This window comes from Ailuropoda melanoleuca, chromosome 13 (assembly GCF_002007445.2).
Source record: "Ailuropoda melanoleuca isolate Jingjing chromosome 13, ASM200744v2, whole genome shotgun sequence".
Classification (NCBI taxonomy): domain Eukaryota; kingdom Metazoa; phylum Chordata; class Mammalia; order Carnivora; family Ursidae; genus Ailuropoda; species Ailuropoda melanoleuca.
The window spans coordinates 59,794,167-59,811,706 of NC_048230.1; the positions used below are offsets into that span (position 1 = coordinate 59,794,167).

The window sequence follows — 17,540 nt, forward strand, 5'->3', positions numbered from 1 at the left end:
CTGCCGTGTGACCCCGGACACGGCATTTAGTATTTTTTAAATTAATTAATTAATTTTAAAGATTTTATTTATTTGACAGAGACACGGCCAGCGAGAGAGGGAACACAAGCAGGGGGAGTGGGAGAGGAAGAAGCAGGCTCCCAGCAGAGGAGCCTGATGTGGGGCTCGATCCCAGAACGCCGGGATCACGCCCTGAGCCGAAGGCAGAGGCTTAATGACTGAGCCACCCAGGCGCCCCAGGCATTTAGTATTTTAACCTGTAAAACGGGCGTAATAAAAGCCTCCCCGCATTTTTCTTCTGGTCTGTCATCAACCCCCATGGTGCCAACCAACACATTCTGCCACTTCTATACCTTAGGGGATGAAGAAATAAGAAACAGGGAAGGTTTGCAGGGTACACGGCATTCCCAGCTTTGTCTCATAAAGCGAGGCGCACGGGCAGTGGGACCTTACTGGGTCTGACCTGCGTCGGGGGAGGGGTACCTGGTCCTTTTTTTCCCTACACCCACTAATAGATCCCTTGGTATTTTGTCAGCCCCTACAAGAGACTGCACAGCTAGCTGTCTTTGTTTATTACAAACGGTTTAATTGCTTCTTACCCCGGTAACTTTACAAATATAGAACTGTGTGCCAGTCTGGGGGTGCTGTGTAGTAAGTCACTACAGACTAGCCCAGGCACAGCTTAATGCCGCTGAGATCCATCCAGGAGCAGTCCCAGCAGTGGCCTCAGCCATGTGGGTGAGAGGGCCTTGGAAGAGGGCTGCCAAGTGTAGCCAGAGGACTTGGCTTCGGTCAGGTCTGCGGAGGTGCTTCAACAGCACGATGCTCGTTCTCTGTCCGTAGTGTCTCCATGTACTTTCGCATCTTCTCAACCATCCAGGAGGGTAGCACAAAGGATTTCAACTCCTCCAACTTCAGGTCCAGGCATCCTCTGGAACAGACATTGAGGAGAAGAGTTGGAGCAAGGGAGGGTATAGGCCAAGCTCACCCCAAGGGGCTACTGGGCTGGGGGGCGGGCGTAGGATACAGACGACTGGTTTTACCTGTAGTCATCACTGGCCGCGAGGTCCCGGATGTCTTCCTCGATGAGGAGGTAGGCCTGGGGCAGGAGCAAAGGAGAACGGTCATTACCTCTGACTCATTTCAACTCAACAACACTTTATTAAACATGTGCTTAATGTAAGGGCTGGAAGGGAGAGGGGCATAATTTACAGTTTAGGAGGGGAGAGTAAGTAGGGAAAGAATAACTCCCTGAGACAACCTTTCACTCAAATAGAAGCTATGGGTTAGGGAGTGGGGACAGGTGACTTATTTACAGCCTCCTCCTCTTTTAAAAAAGGACTCTGAGGCGGCTTGAAATAGCAAGAGAGCCAGCTAAACACACACGGAAACGGAATCAGGAGGAGGAAGCTATACGTATGTTAACTCTAGAACTACGATGATTTGGTTTTGAACTTCGTGGCAGAAGGGCGAACGTGACAAGCTGCACTGCTGTCTCCCACCAGGGGCCCGCGGCTCGCTGTGGCACAATACACGCTCTGCAGGGGCGACAGCCCTCTCGTGCGCTTACCACACCGGGGGTGCTGTGCATCACATGAGAGTCTTCTGTGGGAGACCGTTCTTTCTAGTCTTAGGGTCAGGGCTGTGTGTCCTGAGTAATCTGTCATCTCAGGAGCACTGTGAACTATGTAACCAATGAGATGTCCTTGAGAAGGGCCTAGAGCTACATTTGCAAAAAATCATGGAAGTGTGCTAGTTTCCCAAGTCAGCTATTAAAAAAACACACCCTTTAAAGCTAGTTTTGCTCATGGCTTAACTTTAGATCCTGTCTTTCCTTTTCCCATCTGTTTCTTATTTACGTGATGTTGCGTTTTGTTTCAGTGGTAAGCTCCCTGAGATCTTCTTAAACAGGGTGTAGGAATAAGTAGAGTAGTAAAACATGAGATAGTTTCCTTGCCAGAAAGGAGATGGCACACTGGTTTGCAAGGCCACCGAGTTCTAACAGGAGCAGTCCCCGTGGTGGGACTGAGTCCTCAGGTGGGGGACACCACACGTGATGGACAAAGCCCTGCTAGTTTCAGAACACACACCACGATGGTTTTCCCAAGGTCGTTATTTGATGAGCTAAGAACTCTTTAAGCAAAGGTGATTCTGGAAGGCGCTGCCAGGCGTGGCAAACAGTTCACTGCATGTGCTAACTCCTAGGGACAGGAGGTGCTGCCTGGAGCACTGTGTTGGGAGAAGATCCTACGGCCGTGTCTGCCTCCGTCAGTGGGCACACGAGGGCAAAGTAGTGTTACGTGTGTCATGCACCTGCCATTCTTATGCACAGCTAATATAATCTGAGTATGAGGGAGGATGGAGGAGTGAGGGAGTGGGGTGTGGGAAGGGAATCCAGGGAGTAAGTCCGGTCTTCAGGCTGAAGGAATGGGCCCTCTCCACCCTGATGAGTCTCTGTTTCCACATTCATCAGGCTTTGAGAGTCTCAGATATGGAGGGAAGCTGCCAACAGCTGGCACTTTGGCCCCTGGGCTGGGTGGGACTCTGACAGGGCACGTGTGAACAGTGCTTACCATCTTCCCCCCTGTTGCCCGCATGTGATGCTGCTCGGCCAGCCAGTGCTTGTCCTGGGGGTCAGCTGCATACTGGGAGGGATGAAGTCACAGACATTAGCCTAGTGGGAAGAACTTTTCTCATCTGGTCCCACAGCATCTCTTGGGCCCTGAGCATCTCTCACCAAGACCTCATCCCAGCCTGGTGAATGCAGAGGGCTCACCAACCTCTTCACCGCAAGTGGAGCTGAGTCCCGGAGGCCAGGGGACGGGACCCAAATCCCAGAGGTTTGGGACAATTCCTACCCCTTCTTTTCTCCACAGCACTCAGGCAGTTGGTCAGACTGGTGACTATTATTCTAGAGCTCTACTCTTTTTTGAAAAATTCTCTGGAACAAAAATCAGGACAGGTCATGCTCTGGGGGCAGCAGCAGAACACCATGGTTAAGAACTTGGTTTTGGAATTAGGTTTAAATTCTGGTTCCTGCCTCTTAGTAGATGGTGTCAACCTGGGGAGTAATTTCTTTGAGACTCAGTTTCTTCATCTGTGAAACAGTATTAATACTTAGGAATTTGTTAAGGATAAATGAGATTGTGCATAAAAAGTGATGTAGTCTCTGACACACAGTAAGTGCTCACTAAAGGTACGTTTTACAAAATAGGTAGAACATCTGCAATAGAGACAAAGCTGAGAAATGCCTATGGTTACTACCCTCTGAGTGTAAATAATTATTTCACTTCCCAAGTAATATAAATATGAATAAAAAAATTTAAAAGTTTGCATTTTCTTTTTTTTTTTTTAAAGATTTTATTAATTTTTTCGACATAGAGAGAGACAGCCAGCGAGAGAGGGAACACAAGCAGGGGGAGTGGGAGAGGAAGAAGCAGGCTCATAGCAGAAGAGCCTGATGTGGGGCTCGATCCCACAACGCGGGGATCACGCCCTGGGCCGAAGGCAGATGCCCAACCACTGTGCCACCCAGGCGCCCCAAAAGTTTGCATTTTCTAACCCAATTTCAATCCCACTGCCAGGGATGTATCCTGCAGAATCACCCACACACGTACACAAGGGATGTTTGGGACAGCGTTGTTTGTAACAGCAAAGCTGTTGGAAAAACGTAAATATCCACTAATAGGGGAATAATGAAATAAATTATGGAAGATCTACTCCATGAATTCTACACAGCTGTTAGAAATAAAATGAGGGGGGCGCCTGGGTGGCACAGCGGTTAGCGTCTGCCTTCGGCTCAGGGCGTGATCCCAGCGTTCTGGGATCGGGCCCCACATCAGGCTCCTCCGCTATGAGCCTGCTTCTTCCTCTCCCACTCCCCCTGCTTGTGTTCCCTCTCTTGCTGGCTGTCTCTATCAAATAAATAAATAAAATCTTTAAAAAAAAAAAGAAATAAAACGAGGGAGACTTAATTTAATAACATGGACAAATCCCTAAGATAGTATCCATAGATTTATTGTGGTCAGCTCACTTTTCCTGTAAAGGGCCAGCTAGTAAATATTTTAGACTTAGCTGGCCACATATGTCTTTGTCACATATGCTTCATTTTTATTTTTTTTTGAATTGTTTTTACAGATTTTATTTTTAAGTAACCTCTACACCCAACGTAGGCCTTGAACTTACAACCTGGAGATCAAGAGTCGCATGTTCCAATGACTGAGCCAGCCAGGTACCCACCCCCATTTTTATTTTTTAAAATCACCCTTAAAAAATACAAAAAACTCGAGTTGGACAAAACCAGGCTCCTGGTGGGATCTGGCCCACAGGCCATACCTGGCTCTGTACTAGAATGTTAGCTCTGTGAAGGCAAGGAGTTTTCTGCGTCCATTTTGTTCACTGCTGTATCTCTAGCACTTTGAGAATGCTTGGCACTCAATAAATATGTGTTCAATGAATGAATGAATTTTTGGGTGAAAAAAATAAAATCAGAGAACAATATGTGGTTATATATGGATTACTGCTATTGACATGTATAGTCAATAACATAAAATATCGCTGAAGGACATACACACACCCACACCCATGTGTGTGCACAGGGAGGGCCTGGAGGACGCTGCCATGCTGCTGGTGGGGGTGGCCTCGAGGGAAGGAGACTCTGAGTCAAGGGTGAAGGGGATCTTCGTGGTTTGTTCCCTATTAGCTTCTGGATATTGAGTCTTTTTACAGTAAGAGTGGGTTTATATATTATTTCTATAATAAAAAAAGTTAAAAAGGAAAAGACAAATTTGAATGCCTTCAGGAGGACAGAAAAATGGGCAAAAGATACAAGAGGCGGTTTACAGAAGAACTACAAATGGATGGTTAACGAATGAAAAGACACCTGTCGTCACTAACACAGAATTAAAAGTAAAACAACAAAACATTTCCCCTCCATTTCTTAGATTGGAAAGATTACAGTGAGAGATTGTCCCCACTGGTAATGAGTCTGGGTCAGCAGTTTACTACAAATGGCAGATCGAAGAATTGGAATGTGTGCTGGTAATAACGAACATTTACGGAGCCCTTGCTACGTGCCAGGCATCGTGCTGGGAGCTTTACTGCACTCTCCCCTATTCTACCAATCCTACAAGGTTGGACTGTTACCACTCGCTTTTTGTTGATAACAAAACAGCCTCAGAAATGGGAAGGAAAAAATAAGATAAAAACAGAGAGGAAGGCGAACCATAAGAGACTCTTAACTCCAGGAAACAAACTGAGGGTTGCTGGAGGGGAGGGAGATGGGGGGATAAGGTAACTAACTTACCGGGAGATGGGCATTAAGGAGGACACTTGATGGAATGAGCACTGGGTGTTATATGCAACTGATGAATCACTGAATTCTACCTCTGAAACTAATAATACATTATACGTTAACTAAGTTGAATTTAAAAAAAAAGAGAAAGGAAATGTGAAGCCACTTGCCCGAGGTCACATGGCTGCTGAGTAGTGGAACCAGGACTGAAACCATACTCTTAACGATTGTGCTACTGGAGTTCCAAGGAGGTTCAGAGCACACGCACTTGGGGGATGATGCAAGAAGGGTTCTGGAAGAGGTGGACCTTACAGAAGAGTCAGGCAGAGCTACAAGCCTGGGGGAGGAAGGTCATCAGAGGGAAGAGGAGCAGTGAAGGCACTGAAAGGAAAATGAAGTAGCAAGTAGGCCACGCAGTCTAGGGGCTGAGGAGCTCAGGACCTAAGACTGAAAAAGCAGGAGCCGCAGGTCCGCCCTTCCAAGAACCGGAACTCGCACAGAATGTAGCAGACAAAGCCGTCATCCTGGGACCCCAAGCCTTATGTACGGGTGCAAAAACACGTCTTGAACACGCATGCACTACTATTTTCTAATATATTTGGATACTTTTGTGATTGAAGAAACACAAATTCACTTAAGAGGGTGACTGATATCATGCCCCCCATTATTTTCTTAAATAGTAGGGACCTAAGTACCTCTCTTTGAAAAGGGTTAGAACTGCGGCCTTGCTCCAATCTCTTTATTTTATAGGCAGTTGAATCAGGTTACGGTTAAGAGCTCAGGTTTGGCTGAAGGCAGACCCAGACTGGAATTCTACTTACACTTACTGGCTGAGTAACTTTGGACAAGTCACCTTGCCTTTCTTTACCTCTGCTTTTGTTTTTTTGTGTCTTAATTTGTAAAACAATGACAGCCATCTCTGTTCTAAAGAACAGCTCCGTGCGAAGCATACAAGGAAAGTAGTTGTTACGGAGGGCCAGAATGTTCAGTAAATTACAAACGGTAAAGAGGTTAAGGGTAGAGGGGTAACTGGAACCCAGAAGTCCTGCCGCCTAGATGAGTGTTTGTTCCAAGCTTCTCTGCGCCATCTAGAGCTCCTGACGCACACCCCGCAACGCCTGCCTGCCTCCCAGAGCTCACCTACCTTGAAGAGGTGCGGGTGCTTGATGTAAATCCTCCCTCTGGTGCCCCCCATCCCCAGGGCCCTGAAAAGGAACGGAATAGTGGTAAGGATTCCAGCAGCCGCAGTCCTAGAGGCAGGCCCCCAAGTTGCCCCCTCCCTCAGCGCCAAAGCTCTCACACTTACTTGTTGGCTCGAGATCCCAGCACAAAGGTGGTCGATTCGTTCAGCCGGGCTGGGTCCCACTATGCAAAAGACAGAGAGGCTGGTGAGGGTGAGTTTTACCTGGTGGGCGGGATGGAAATACTCTTCTCTGGCCTTCTCCAACCACCATCCTCGGCCACTCTTCCAAACAGCTGATTCCAGAAACCAAGTACCGACAAAATGCTGGGCTGGATATCAGGGATAAAGAGATGAGTGAGATACCGTCTCTACTCTCTGGGGGCCACAGAAATTATGTGGAGATCATTATAACTGCATGAGACAGGCAGGGTGGGAGATGCCAGGCGAGCGGGATCCCACAGGGGAGGGCAACAGCAAGGCTCCCTTGCATTGGTAATTCCAAGGTTAATTCTGGAAGGCAGAGGGGAGGAAGAAAGAGTACAGTACAGTATGAATGGCAAGAAGTGAGAGCGGGCTTGGCAGGCTGGAGAGACCACGGGCGAGTCCGTGTAGCTAAAAGGAGAGCGAGCACAGCTTAGGGAGTGGCCACAGAGCATGCTGGAGGGAGAGGCAGAGAGGGGCTAGAGGCCTGGGTGTGCTGCTTTAGGGATTTGCACGTTATTTATTCTGTAGGCCATGGGGAGTCACTGAGGTCTCTATACAGAGGAAGTCAGATTTACTTTACAGACAGCTCACCCGCCCACACGTGGCTAATGGATTCGAAGTGGCAGGACTAAAGGCAGGCAGTTTAGAGGTTGCTGTACTAAAGCATTTCTGAAAGAAGATGAGGGTCCGAGCTCGGACGGCAGTTAAGGATGACAAGGAGGGAAGAGGAACTGTGATCTGTGTGGGAGGTGGGATCAGGCAGGACTCGAGCGGATACAGACAGGAAGGAGGGGAAGAGGGAAAGATGACTAAAATAGAGAATGTCAAAGAAGGTCTATGAGGAAAGATTCTGACTGCAATTTTGGATAGGCTGAGTCTGAAATGTTATGGAAATTCTAGGCAGAGAGGTCTAGCAGACAGTAGGAGACATAAATTCTACATGAGAAAGAGATGTGTGGGTCAAAGAGGTATGACGACTTCGGTACACACTGGTCCCTGAAATCCTAAGAGTGAACCACTGAGAGCATTCACAGAAACTTCAGGTGCAAGAGTGGGCCAGCAAAACAATTCTGAGGGACGCTCATGTATATGGGTCACTGCTGAGGAAGAACTCACGAGAGAGAGATGGGATGTCTGGAAAGGAACAGAAAGATCAGGGAAATGCAGGATTACTGGCTTTAAGGAAGCAGAGTTTAAGATGAAAGGCACGGTCACCGGTGTGAGAGCAGAGAGGGCCAGTAACACAGGAGGTGGAACATTCCTCCTGGACACAGCCTCCGCCAGGTCAGTGGAGCTTTCACCTACCTTACTGGGCTTCCATACGTGATTTTATTTGAAGAAAGGATTCTATTGCTAAAAGACCTTGCAAACAACTGTTCTGGAGGAACAGAGGCTAATGGTTAAGAGCATAGCCTCTGGTGGCAATGGACCTTGGTTTTGAGACTTGGCTTGACCATTTAGCAGCTATGTGACTCTGAGCAGGTCTCTGAGCCTTAATGTAAGTTCAAGGGTATTAAACGTATACCATAACTACACTTAATACACTACACCACAGAAGGGTAACAGAATCCATCTCAGAAGACTGTTATAAAGATTAAATGAGAAAACATACAAAAGATTTAGGACAGGGCCTGTGATATATTAAGCACCCCTAGTTCCTTAAGTTAAGATCCTTCTGGGAGGCCAGTGGGGGTGGGGGGCAGGGTGGGGATTGGGGAATAGGTGGCTCTGGAATAGCGTGTGCGCATCCCTCACACCCTAGCCCCTTCCCTCACAGTGGCCCAGAGCTTTGACTGGGTCTCCCTGGGAGAGTGGTCACTGCCATGCTCACACAATCATACCTTGGGGCCTTCTCGGCGAATGGGTTCACAGGATTTTGGTTTCCATCTGATTGGAAGGAAAGAAGAAAGGTGACTTCTCCGAGGTGAGGCCTAGAACTGGAACAAAGTCTGCTGGTGGTGGTGGGAGTTCCTCACACACTCTCGCTTTGGCCTTGGCGGTCTTTCCTCCTGGTTACCCGTTGGAGGAGGTACAAAGGCAAACGCCATTCTAGGACTGGCTCTGACATTACCTAGCCACGCAGGCAGGTCCAGGAAGCTCTCTGAGCTGTCATTTCCTTCTCTGTGAAAAGGAGGGAACAACAGCAACTGCCCCCTTCTTGTGTTGGCGAGCCGTGGCGCTGCTTCGGGGGGAGACCAGGCCACAGTGTGACGGCCTTGCTGCTCCACCTCCGAAGCCAGTGCTTTCAGACTGTCCCCGCTGCTCCCAACCGGACCGCTGTGGCTTTCTCCATCAGGCTTCCGTGCAAAGTTTTATTTGAGAAAAAGATTCTGTTGCTTCAAAAACCTTTGTAGTACAATTCTGCTCACTATTAGCTGGTTGACCTTGGACAAAAATTCTCTGTTTCCTGATTTACAAAATTAACTATACCTTCACTAGAGGGCGGCTGTGAGACTTAGGAGGTGAAGTGCAAGTATGTAAGATATTTAGAACAGTTACAGCACGTTATGAGCATTCGACGTGTACTAACAATAAAAACAGCTCTGACATTTAATCAAGCTGGGCTGAACAGTTCTGGGGCAAAAGCAGGATAAACAGTGTCCTCCCTGCTGCATTCTTTCCCCACCTCTCAAACCAGACTAACCTCCTCCACAGTGACTCAAACAGCTGGGTCTGATTTCAGCAGGCGAGGAACTCTGGGCTCTCTCCCTCCAGGCCCACCCCTTCCCCACTCTCCCCGCACCGCCTGCTCCTACTCACACCATGCCGGCGGTTGCCCGGTCATTTGACAGCATGTGTCCAGGAGGCCGTCCCTTCCTCTGCCAGAAAGAACAGCTGTCAGAGGCCTGACCCTGTGGGAGGCCCCACCCCACGCCACTGGCAGGTCCAGGGTCACTTGGTGGAGATGTTTTTTCAAAGAGACCAACTGATGCTTGAGAGTGAACAGGGGGAGTTAACAGTCTCCAGGGGTCCTGCCTCTCCTGCTAGAAAGCACCCACAGTGCATGGAGGAAGCCTTCTACCGTCTGGAGTTGTAGGGCCTTTTCCCAGCGAGAAAACATGGAGAGGAGTTACCTTTTTGGGAACGGGGCTTCCTCGATGGGCACATTCCTCTTCTGTCTGTCGGCCACGCTGGAGGAAAATGGAAGGGAGGGGTCAGTGGAGAGCCAGTGCCTGGGACCGGCAGGTCCCCAGGGGTTGCAGAAGACAGAGTCCTGGACTACACTGTCCAGCCCCTCCCTGGGCCGGGCCTCAGGAGCTCTCCCAGCATGATGCCATTTGGACCTGGTCCTATGAATGGGTAGTATGTGGAAGCTTCCTGGACCCAAAGAGTACACCTGCCTCCCAGCCTCATCCGTCTCCCCCTGCAACACCCCAGACACAGTGATTCTGACCTTTATCCCTGGAAGCTCATGGGTCAATCTGGGTATTACTTTTTCTCCATCTGAGAACAGTAGTTTAGCCTGAAGGGAAAAGACCAAGTGTTAACAGTCACTATTTTGGTGGGTAACAGCCAGGTTAAAACTCCAAACTGGGTTGAAATGTCTTCATGGTCGGTACAAAGGCACCCCGAGAGATGCATATATATATCTATTTTTTAAAAAAACTTAAGTACAGCTGACCCTTGAACAACATGGGTTTGAACGGTACGGGCCCACTTATACAGAGTTTTTTTTTTTTTTTGGATAAAAACAGTATGGTACTGCAAATATATTTTCTCTTATGATTTTCTTAGTAACATTTTTTTCTCTAGTTTATTGTAAGAATACAATCTATAAAACATATAACATACAAAATATATGTTAAACAACTGTTGATGTTATTGATAAAGTTTCTGGTCCATACAAGTCATTAGTTTTCGGAGTCAAAAGTTTTTATGTGGGGGCGCCTGGCTGGCTTAGCTGGTAGAGCACGCCACTCTTGATCTTGGGATCATGAGTTTGAACCCCATATTGGGTGCAGAAATTACTTAAAAAAAAAAAAAACCAACCAGTTTAAATGTGTATTTTCCACTGCAGGAAGTTGGCGCCCCTCACCCCTACCTTGTTCAAGGGTCAGCTATAATTAATGATTATTGCTGAAAAATTAAAGATGAAACTATACGAAAAACCCCCACATGAAACCTGACATCTCTGTATCCACAGACTACTGTTAATATTTCAATGTAAATTCTTCATTACTTTTTTCCATGTAAATTTTATTAATTATTACATTATTTTTCCTAACTAAATGCATTAATATAATACAATTTCCTCAATAAGCCACTGCTTCTCATTTAATAAATATGGAGCCCCTAGTAGAGAAGTGCTGGGGACACAGTGGGAAACGGCACATGCACAGTCCCTGCTCCCATGGAGCTTATCCTCTACCGGCAATCTGGAGAATAAGCAAATAAACACAGAAACAAGGTAATTTTGGATCATGAAAAATGGTGTGGAGAAAAAAACCCCCAGGCAGATGTGACAGAGAATTAGCAGAGGGGAGGGCTGCTTTAAGTAGGTGGTCAGGGGAGGCTGTGGAGAGAAGGCAGCCTGCTGGGCTGGGCTGGGCTGGGCAGAAGGAGCCAGCTATCGGAAGAGCTGAGGAGAAGTGTGTCAACAGCAGGGAGGAGTGCAAGAGCCCCAGAGTGGAAACAGACTTGGCTTGTCTGAAGAACAGGATGGCCTGGCAAATGGTGGGCAGAGGAGAGAGGCGTGAATGAGGAGCGTGGCAAGGCAGGCAGGGCCCTGTAGGTCACGCGAAGAGTTGCTTTCCCGTGAGCAGCATTCGCGGGGCACAAACACTCCCCTCTTCTGGAAACTCTCTCCTACTGGCTCCCGTGGCCACACTACCCCGGATTTCCTCCTACTTGTCTGGCCACTCTCTCTTAGCCTTCTTTGCTGGCTCATCTTCCTCAATGTGGTTCATTCCGTCTTCTTCCGTTTGGTATTCTATCTGCTCTCATCACGCTCACAGCTTCAATTAACATCTATAAACTGATGCTACCGTAATTTTTAATAATTCTGAGTACAGCTGACACACAATGTTGACTCTATGACTCTTCTTCGGCTGTGGCCTCTCCTTTGAGCTCCAGATTTATACAACAGTCGGCCTGGTGTCTATGCGTGGAGGTCCCAAATTTGCTAAGTCCAATACCAGACCCATAAACCTCCTGCAAACGTTGCAGTGAAGAGTGCACAAGTCCCGAGTGGAATGATGCGCACGGTTTGCGGTGATGTAATTCATACCTGTCTGCCTAACCAGGCTGAGGGTTTTAGGAGAGCAGGAACCCTGCTTGTTTCTTTGCCGTTTGTTTCTTCACTTCCTCCTTCATTCATGCACACAACATTCAGCACACACTCCGTGTCCACATACTAAAAGTCACACTCCAGGGCTGGGCATACTGTAGTGAACAAGGTTAGGCCTCAACTCTTGTAAAGCTCAAGCTTTTAGCAGATATGGGGGTGGAAAGGGAGACAGAAAATAAATTCATGAACTATTAATAATTGCAGATTGAAATAAGTGGTAGAAATCAACATGTAAGGTCAAAGAGATTAACTGGAGGTGGGGAAAGGAGTGAGATGGGGGGCTACTTTGTTTATTTATTTTAAAAAGATTTTATTTGTTTGTCAGAGAGAGAGAGCGAGAGAGCGAGAGAGCATGAGCGTACAAGCAGGGGGAGCGGCAGGCAGGGGGAGAAGCAGGCTCCATGCTGAGCAAGGAGCCCAATGTGGGACTCGATCCCAGGACTCTGGGATCATGACCTGAGCTGAAGGCAGATGCTTAACCAACTGAGCCACCCAGGCATCCCCACTTTATTTTAAAAAAGACTTTTTAAATTTATTTGAGAGAGAGAGAGAGGAGAGCGGGGGCGGGAGGGAGAGGGAGAAGCAGAGTCCCCTCTGAGCAGGCTCAATCCCAGGACTCTGAGATCATGACCTGAGCCCAAGGCACACGCTTAACCAACGAGCCACCCAGGTTTTCCTGGGGGGGCTATTTTAGATGGAGTGGCCAGGGAAGGCCTCTCTGAAAGGCAATATTTGAGCTAAATCTGAAGAAAAGGAGGCAGCTATATAAAGAGTTAAGGATAGAGCACGCTGGGCAGCGAGAACAGTAAGTGCAAAGACCTTGTGCTCGGTATACTGGAGAAGCAGAAAGGATTCCAGTACAGCTAGAAGACAGCCAATGAGGGGGTAGCGGGATGAGACTGAAGTTATAGAAACAGGCAGGAACCAGGTAGGGCTCTGTGGGTCACGTTAAAGCATCAGGGTTTTATTCTGCCTGCAGTGGGAAGTCACTGGATTTTAAAGAGGAGAGTGAAACAATCTGGTTCATCTTTAAAAAGATGGGTCTGGCTGCTGTGAGAATGGATCGGAAGAAGGCAAGAGTGGAAGTAGCTCAGGGCTGAGATACACATCTGGCAATCAACAGCACAAAAACCACAGGACTAGAGGGAATCAGCTAGAATGCGTGTGAACCACAGAAGAGAAGGGGAGCTGGTCCAGGAGGCTGAGGAGGAGTGGACACAAAGTCAAGGCACTGCAACCGAGAAAGGAGTGTTCCAAAAAACGTGAAATGACCCTGCAATAAATGCCACCAACAAGATGGGTACACTGAGGACAGTTAAGGTCCACAGGATTTGATAACATGGAGGTTACTGAGGATCCTGATATAAGAGGGGTTTCAGGGAGGTGGTGGGAACTGAACAAAGTGAGCAAAAGAATGAATAGGAGGTCACAAGAGTGGAGCCAGCGACCGCCCCCTTTCCCAAAGTTGAGCTGTAAAAGGGAACAGAGAAACAGTGTGGCAGCTGAAGGGGACCATGGGCTTCAGGGTGGTCTGTTTTTGCTCCTCACTGCATTCCCAGTGCCCCAGTGAATGAATGCACATGTGTAAAAACATACATAGGACAATGAAGAAAATGCATCAAAATGTTAATAGAAGTTATTGCTGGTAGTGAGACTATGAGAAATTTTATTTTTCCTTATAATTTATATTATTTAATTTTAATATAAACCAGCAGCAAGTAACATTTACTGTCTCTTTTACTGATCTAAAAGCTTTAAGAGTATCACCACATTGAATCCTTACAACAATCCTATGACGCAGCACCTCTATGCCCATTTTGCAGATGAGAAAGCTGAGATTTAGTAAGGTGAGGTAACTTGTCCCAAGCCACACAGTGGTAAAGCCAGGACTCCTACCTGGACAGTGCAATCAAGAGAAAGCCTGCATTCTTAACTACCATGCCACGTTTTTCTTAACGGATGTGTATTACTCACATAAATAAAATGAACAGACAGAAACAATTACTATGCAAACAAAATCAAGCGAACAAAAAATGGAAGGCAACAGGCTATAGATAAGATCAGCCATTTCTCCCTAAGAAATCGACAGAAAGCGGTAGCTAAGGAGATTAGGGAGCACGACTGAGATGGTCAATGATGTGGTGTCAGAGGTGCAAACAAACAAATCAAATCTTAACCCAAACAAATTAAAAACCCTTCTCTAATTGTCTCACATCCAATATGAAGAATCTTTTCACGCAACAAGAAGTTCTGTGTGCAGTTCAGACAAGGGGACTCCGAAGAACTTCACCGATCCTGGGCTACCTGAAAGCCAGGCTCTGCTGTGAGGCAGCTGTGTACTATAATCATAAATAGAACTCCCCTGTATTTAATCTAGTATGTTCTGTGTTGTATGCACCCACGTGCTGCTGGTAGTGTATGTATATTTTCTCACTTAACCCTCATAGCAAACCACTGGTGGTGGGATTCTTACTCCCAATTTTAGGGATAAGGAAACGGAGGAACAGAAAGGTCCAAAGACTGGTTTGAAGTTTCTTGATTCATCTGTTTCCAGCTGAGCTTTGGGCTTTCTACCTTCCTGTGCTCCGATCACACACCGTCTGTTCCACACTCCAGCTTCCCAGTCATATCAATACCGGCAAAGGGACTCCATGAGGTGGACGTGGGGACTTAGGAGACTGGAAAGGTGTACCCATCCAAGGAGTACAGATCATGTCCAGTTCACTTTCCTCTCATCTTTCCCGGGGACTCCAGAAGCATTTCATACATTTTCCCTTCCAATCTCCAGGGCAGATTCCCAAACCAATCTCCATATGGCAGCCCGAGTGATCTCTCAAAATGAAAATCTCGGTAGGCAGCTCTTCTGCTTAAAGCTCCACACCTGCAGTTTGGCTTGACTTGGCCTTTGCTTACCTTTCCAACCTCGCCAAGTATCATTCTTTCTACCCTCTGAAAACCAGCAACCCTGGCTTCTTTCTGTCCCTTGGCTCTGTACCTTCTACTGTATTCTTCATTGCCTCCTACGCTCGCGGCACTTAGAACAGTTTGTAATCCCAGATCTACTGAATGATTACTGGAGTAACGTCAGGGGTCTGGGGGCAAGGACTGTGTCCATCTTGGACGGCGCAGTTAGCGTCTGGCACAGAAATGGCGCACAATAGGTATTCGCTGGAGAGGTAAATAAACCCAAGAAAGCATTCTGGGATGCAACTGAGTCTGAAGGTTTACCAAATTAATCTTGATTCAGTTCAGACTTATAAGAACATGAGCAAACTGCCATGTTCTATTATCAGCTGTTACAACTGATTATAACAGACTCCAGTCCCAGAGTGAAGTAATGAACTGGCCTCCGAGAGTCTGGCTGGCTTAAATGTAAGACCATGAGAAGCAGATGAGCTTTCACTGCACTAACGGATGGAGTTCTGCCCTCTCAAAAGTTGAGGCGCAGGCCCTGGTCTTGCTCTTTTCTGAGGCTGCGCCGAGCAGCTGACCAGCCCGCCTCCTGGAAGACATTACTCTCTCATCTCCTGAGAATCATCCTCCTAGGACTAAGCTCAAACCAGTCTCTGTGGCTCTGAGTGTGAAGCGATTTCCGTCTCTGACAGCTAGCGGTTTCACAGTCAAGCACAGAATCTGGGTGATGCTGACAATTCCTATTAATAAGAACAGCTGACACATGCAAACAGGTTCACTTCTATTTTGGGAACACAGGCATTTTTAGACTTGATGTCATGCCTCCTGTGCACACCCCGCGAGGCAGGAAGACAGAAAGGGTGACAGGCCCCACGGTACCAAAAGGGTGACTACTTGAAGAGTGAAGTCACCACTTGCAGAGGTGAGGGAGTCCTCAGCTAGTCTAACTCTTGCTTGTTCTGAGCCGCAGTTTCTTCATCTGGAAACTAGGGATTAAAATATACCTTCTGGGGTATCAGTGAACTAAGGCATGTGAAAGCATCGATCCCAGTGCCAGGTACAGAGGAGCCACTTCCCTTCTCTCTGTCCGCAACAGCTCCAGGCCCTCTCTGGAGGCTAGTGGCTTGTCAGGCATCCCCTCAAGTACCATGAATGAAGTGATCACCCTTCTTAGTAGAGCCCTGAGGACTAAGCCTGGGCATACATCTCTGCATCTCTTGTCCACTTGGGTCTCACCTGCTCCAGGCAGCTCCGACAGGCCTCCTGGATCAGCTGCTCTGCATCCACCTCTTCCCCGACATTGTCTCTGACATTCAGTGCTGCCTTCTGGAAGAACTAGGGAGAAGTACAGCGGAGGACAAGGTCAGAAGATGCGCTAATTTGCAACAACTTGAAGGAAACTCAATATAAAAGAGAAGCTTTTACCTTTCTCTCATACAGAAAGGAAAAGTGATTGTGAATGTGGCTTTCAGATCAGACAGACCTAGAGTCAGATCCCAGGCTGTACTTCCCCACTCTTCCTGTCTTAAGGAGGATAACAATCATGGAGGTGTACAGAGGATGGCCATTACAGCAAGAAGGTGTAAATAGTACAGAATCAAAGAATAATCTAAACGTCAATTATAGCTGAAATAAATCATGGCATAACCATACCAGGAAATAACATGCAAGTATTACAAATTACAGTAAGGATGGTATAAGAGAGTATGTTTTTGATATGAAAAGGCATTCACGATATATTACTAGGTGAAGGAAGCAAGGTATCAAACGGTTTGGTATAGAATGAGCCTATTTACTTAAAACAGTAAAAAGCAAACACAGAAAGACAAAAGAAATGCAAGGATACATATTAAAGTAACAGTGGTGACGTTATGGATGATTTCTTCCTTTTTTTTGCTTATCTACAGTACCTCAATTTTTATAATACACCTGTATTACTTCTGTAGAAGGAAAAAAGAATACCAGTGCCTGCCGTGAACAGCCCAGGGCAGACCAGAAATGATCCTGAGAGTAGAAGGTCCTCGCTGAATTCTGACCTTGCCCAATCTAAAGGAAACGTGTGGGATGGGTGGCATGAGACCTGGCCAGGGCCCCAGGACACCAGCAGTCCCAATCAGCTGGGGAAAGGGAAGGCAGAAGGTTCCTCCACTGCGGAAGAGGGAGAGTTAGAGCTCGAAAACAAAAACACTGAGGGACAGGTGATGGGAGGCACTGGGAACACATTCATAATAAGAGTCTATGTTGTGTCTCCAGAAGACACTTCATACAGAAAAATTCTGGTACCTATATACTGTGAGAGACAACTATGGGGACGTACTTTGTTTCCTTTCTTTTCTTTCCTTCTTCTTCTTCTTTTTTTTTTTTTTAATTTTAAGTAGGCTCCATGTCCCCCAACCTGGGGCTTAAACTCTGACCTGAGATTAAGAGTTGCATGCTTGGGGAGTCTTGGTGGCTAAGCTGGTAGAGTGTCTGACACTTTATTTCAGCTCAGGTCATGATCTCAGGGTCGTGAGACTGAGTCCCACATCAGGCTCCCCAGAAGCCCCAGAGAGGCTTCTCTCTCTCCCTCTCCCTCTGCCCCTCCCCCCACTTGCAACTCTCTCTCTCTCAAAAAAATAAGTAAATCTTAAAAAAAAAAAAAAAAAAAAAAAAAAAAAAAA

The 17,540-nt window shown here is 47.1% G+C and overlaps 1 protein-coding gene across 1 annotated transcript in view; it reads right to left on the minus strand.

Annotated features, from left to right (window-relative positions):
• Window positions 1-565: 565 nt before the first annotated feature.
• DNTTIP1 (deoxynucleotidyltransferase terminal interacting protein 1) overlaps window positions 566-17,540 on the minus strand; it is a 21,167-nt gene continuing 4,192 nt past the window's right edge. The window contains exons 4-13 of the mRNA XM_002928046.4: window positions 16,117-16,215; window positions 10,075-10,143; window positions 9,755-9,811; window positions 9,441-9,499; window positions 8,522-8,567; window positions 6,600-6,658; window positions 6,438-6,498; window positions 2,574-2,645; window positions 1,044-1,099; window positions 566-931 (exon numbers count right to left, since the gene is read on the minus strand). Coding sequence (XP_002928092.1) covers window positions 793-931; window positions 1,044-1,099; window positions 2,574-2,645; window positions 6,438-6,498; window positions 6,600-6,658; window positions 8,522-8,567; window positions 9,441-9,499; window positions 9,755-9,811; window positions 10,075-10,143; window positions 16,117-16,215 — 717 coding nt within the window. The 3' untranslated portion in view covers window positions 566-792. The remainder of the gene's footprint in view (window positions 932-1,043; window positions 1,100-2,573; window positions 2,646-6,437; window positions 6,499-6,599; window positions 6,659-8,521; window positions 8,568-9,440; window positions 9,500-9,754; window positions 9,812-10,074; window positions 10,144-16,116; window positions 16,216-17,540) is intronic.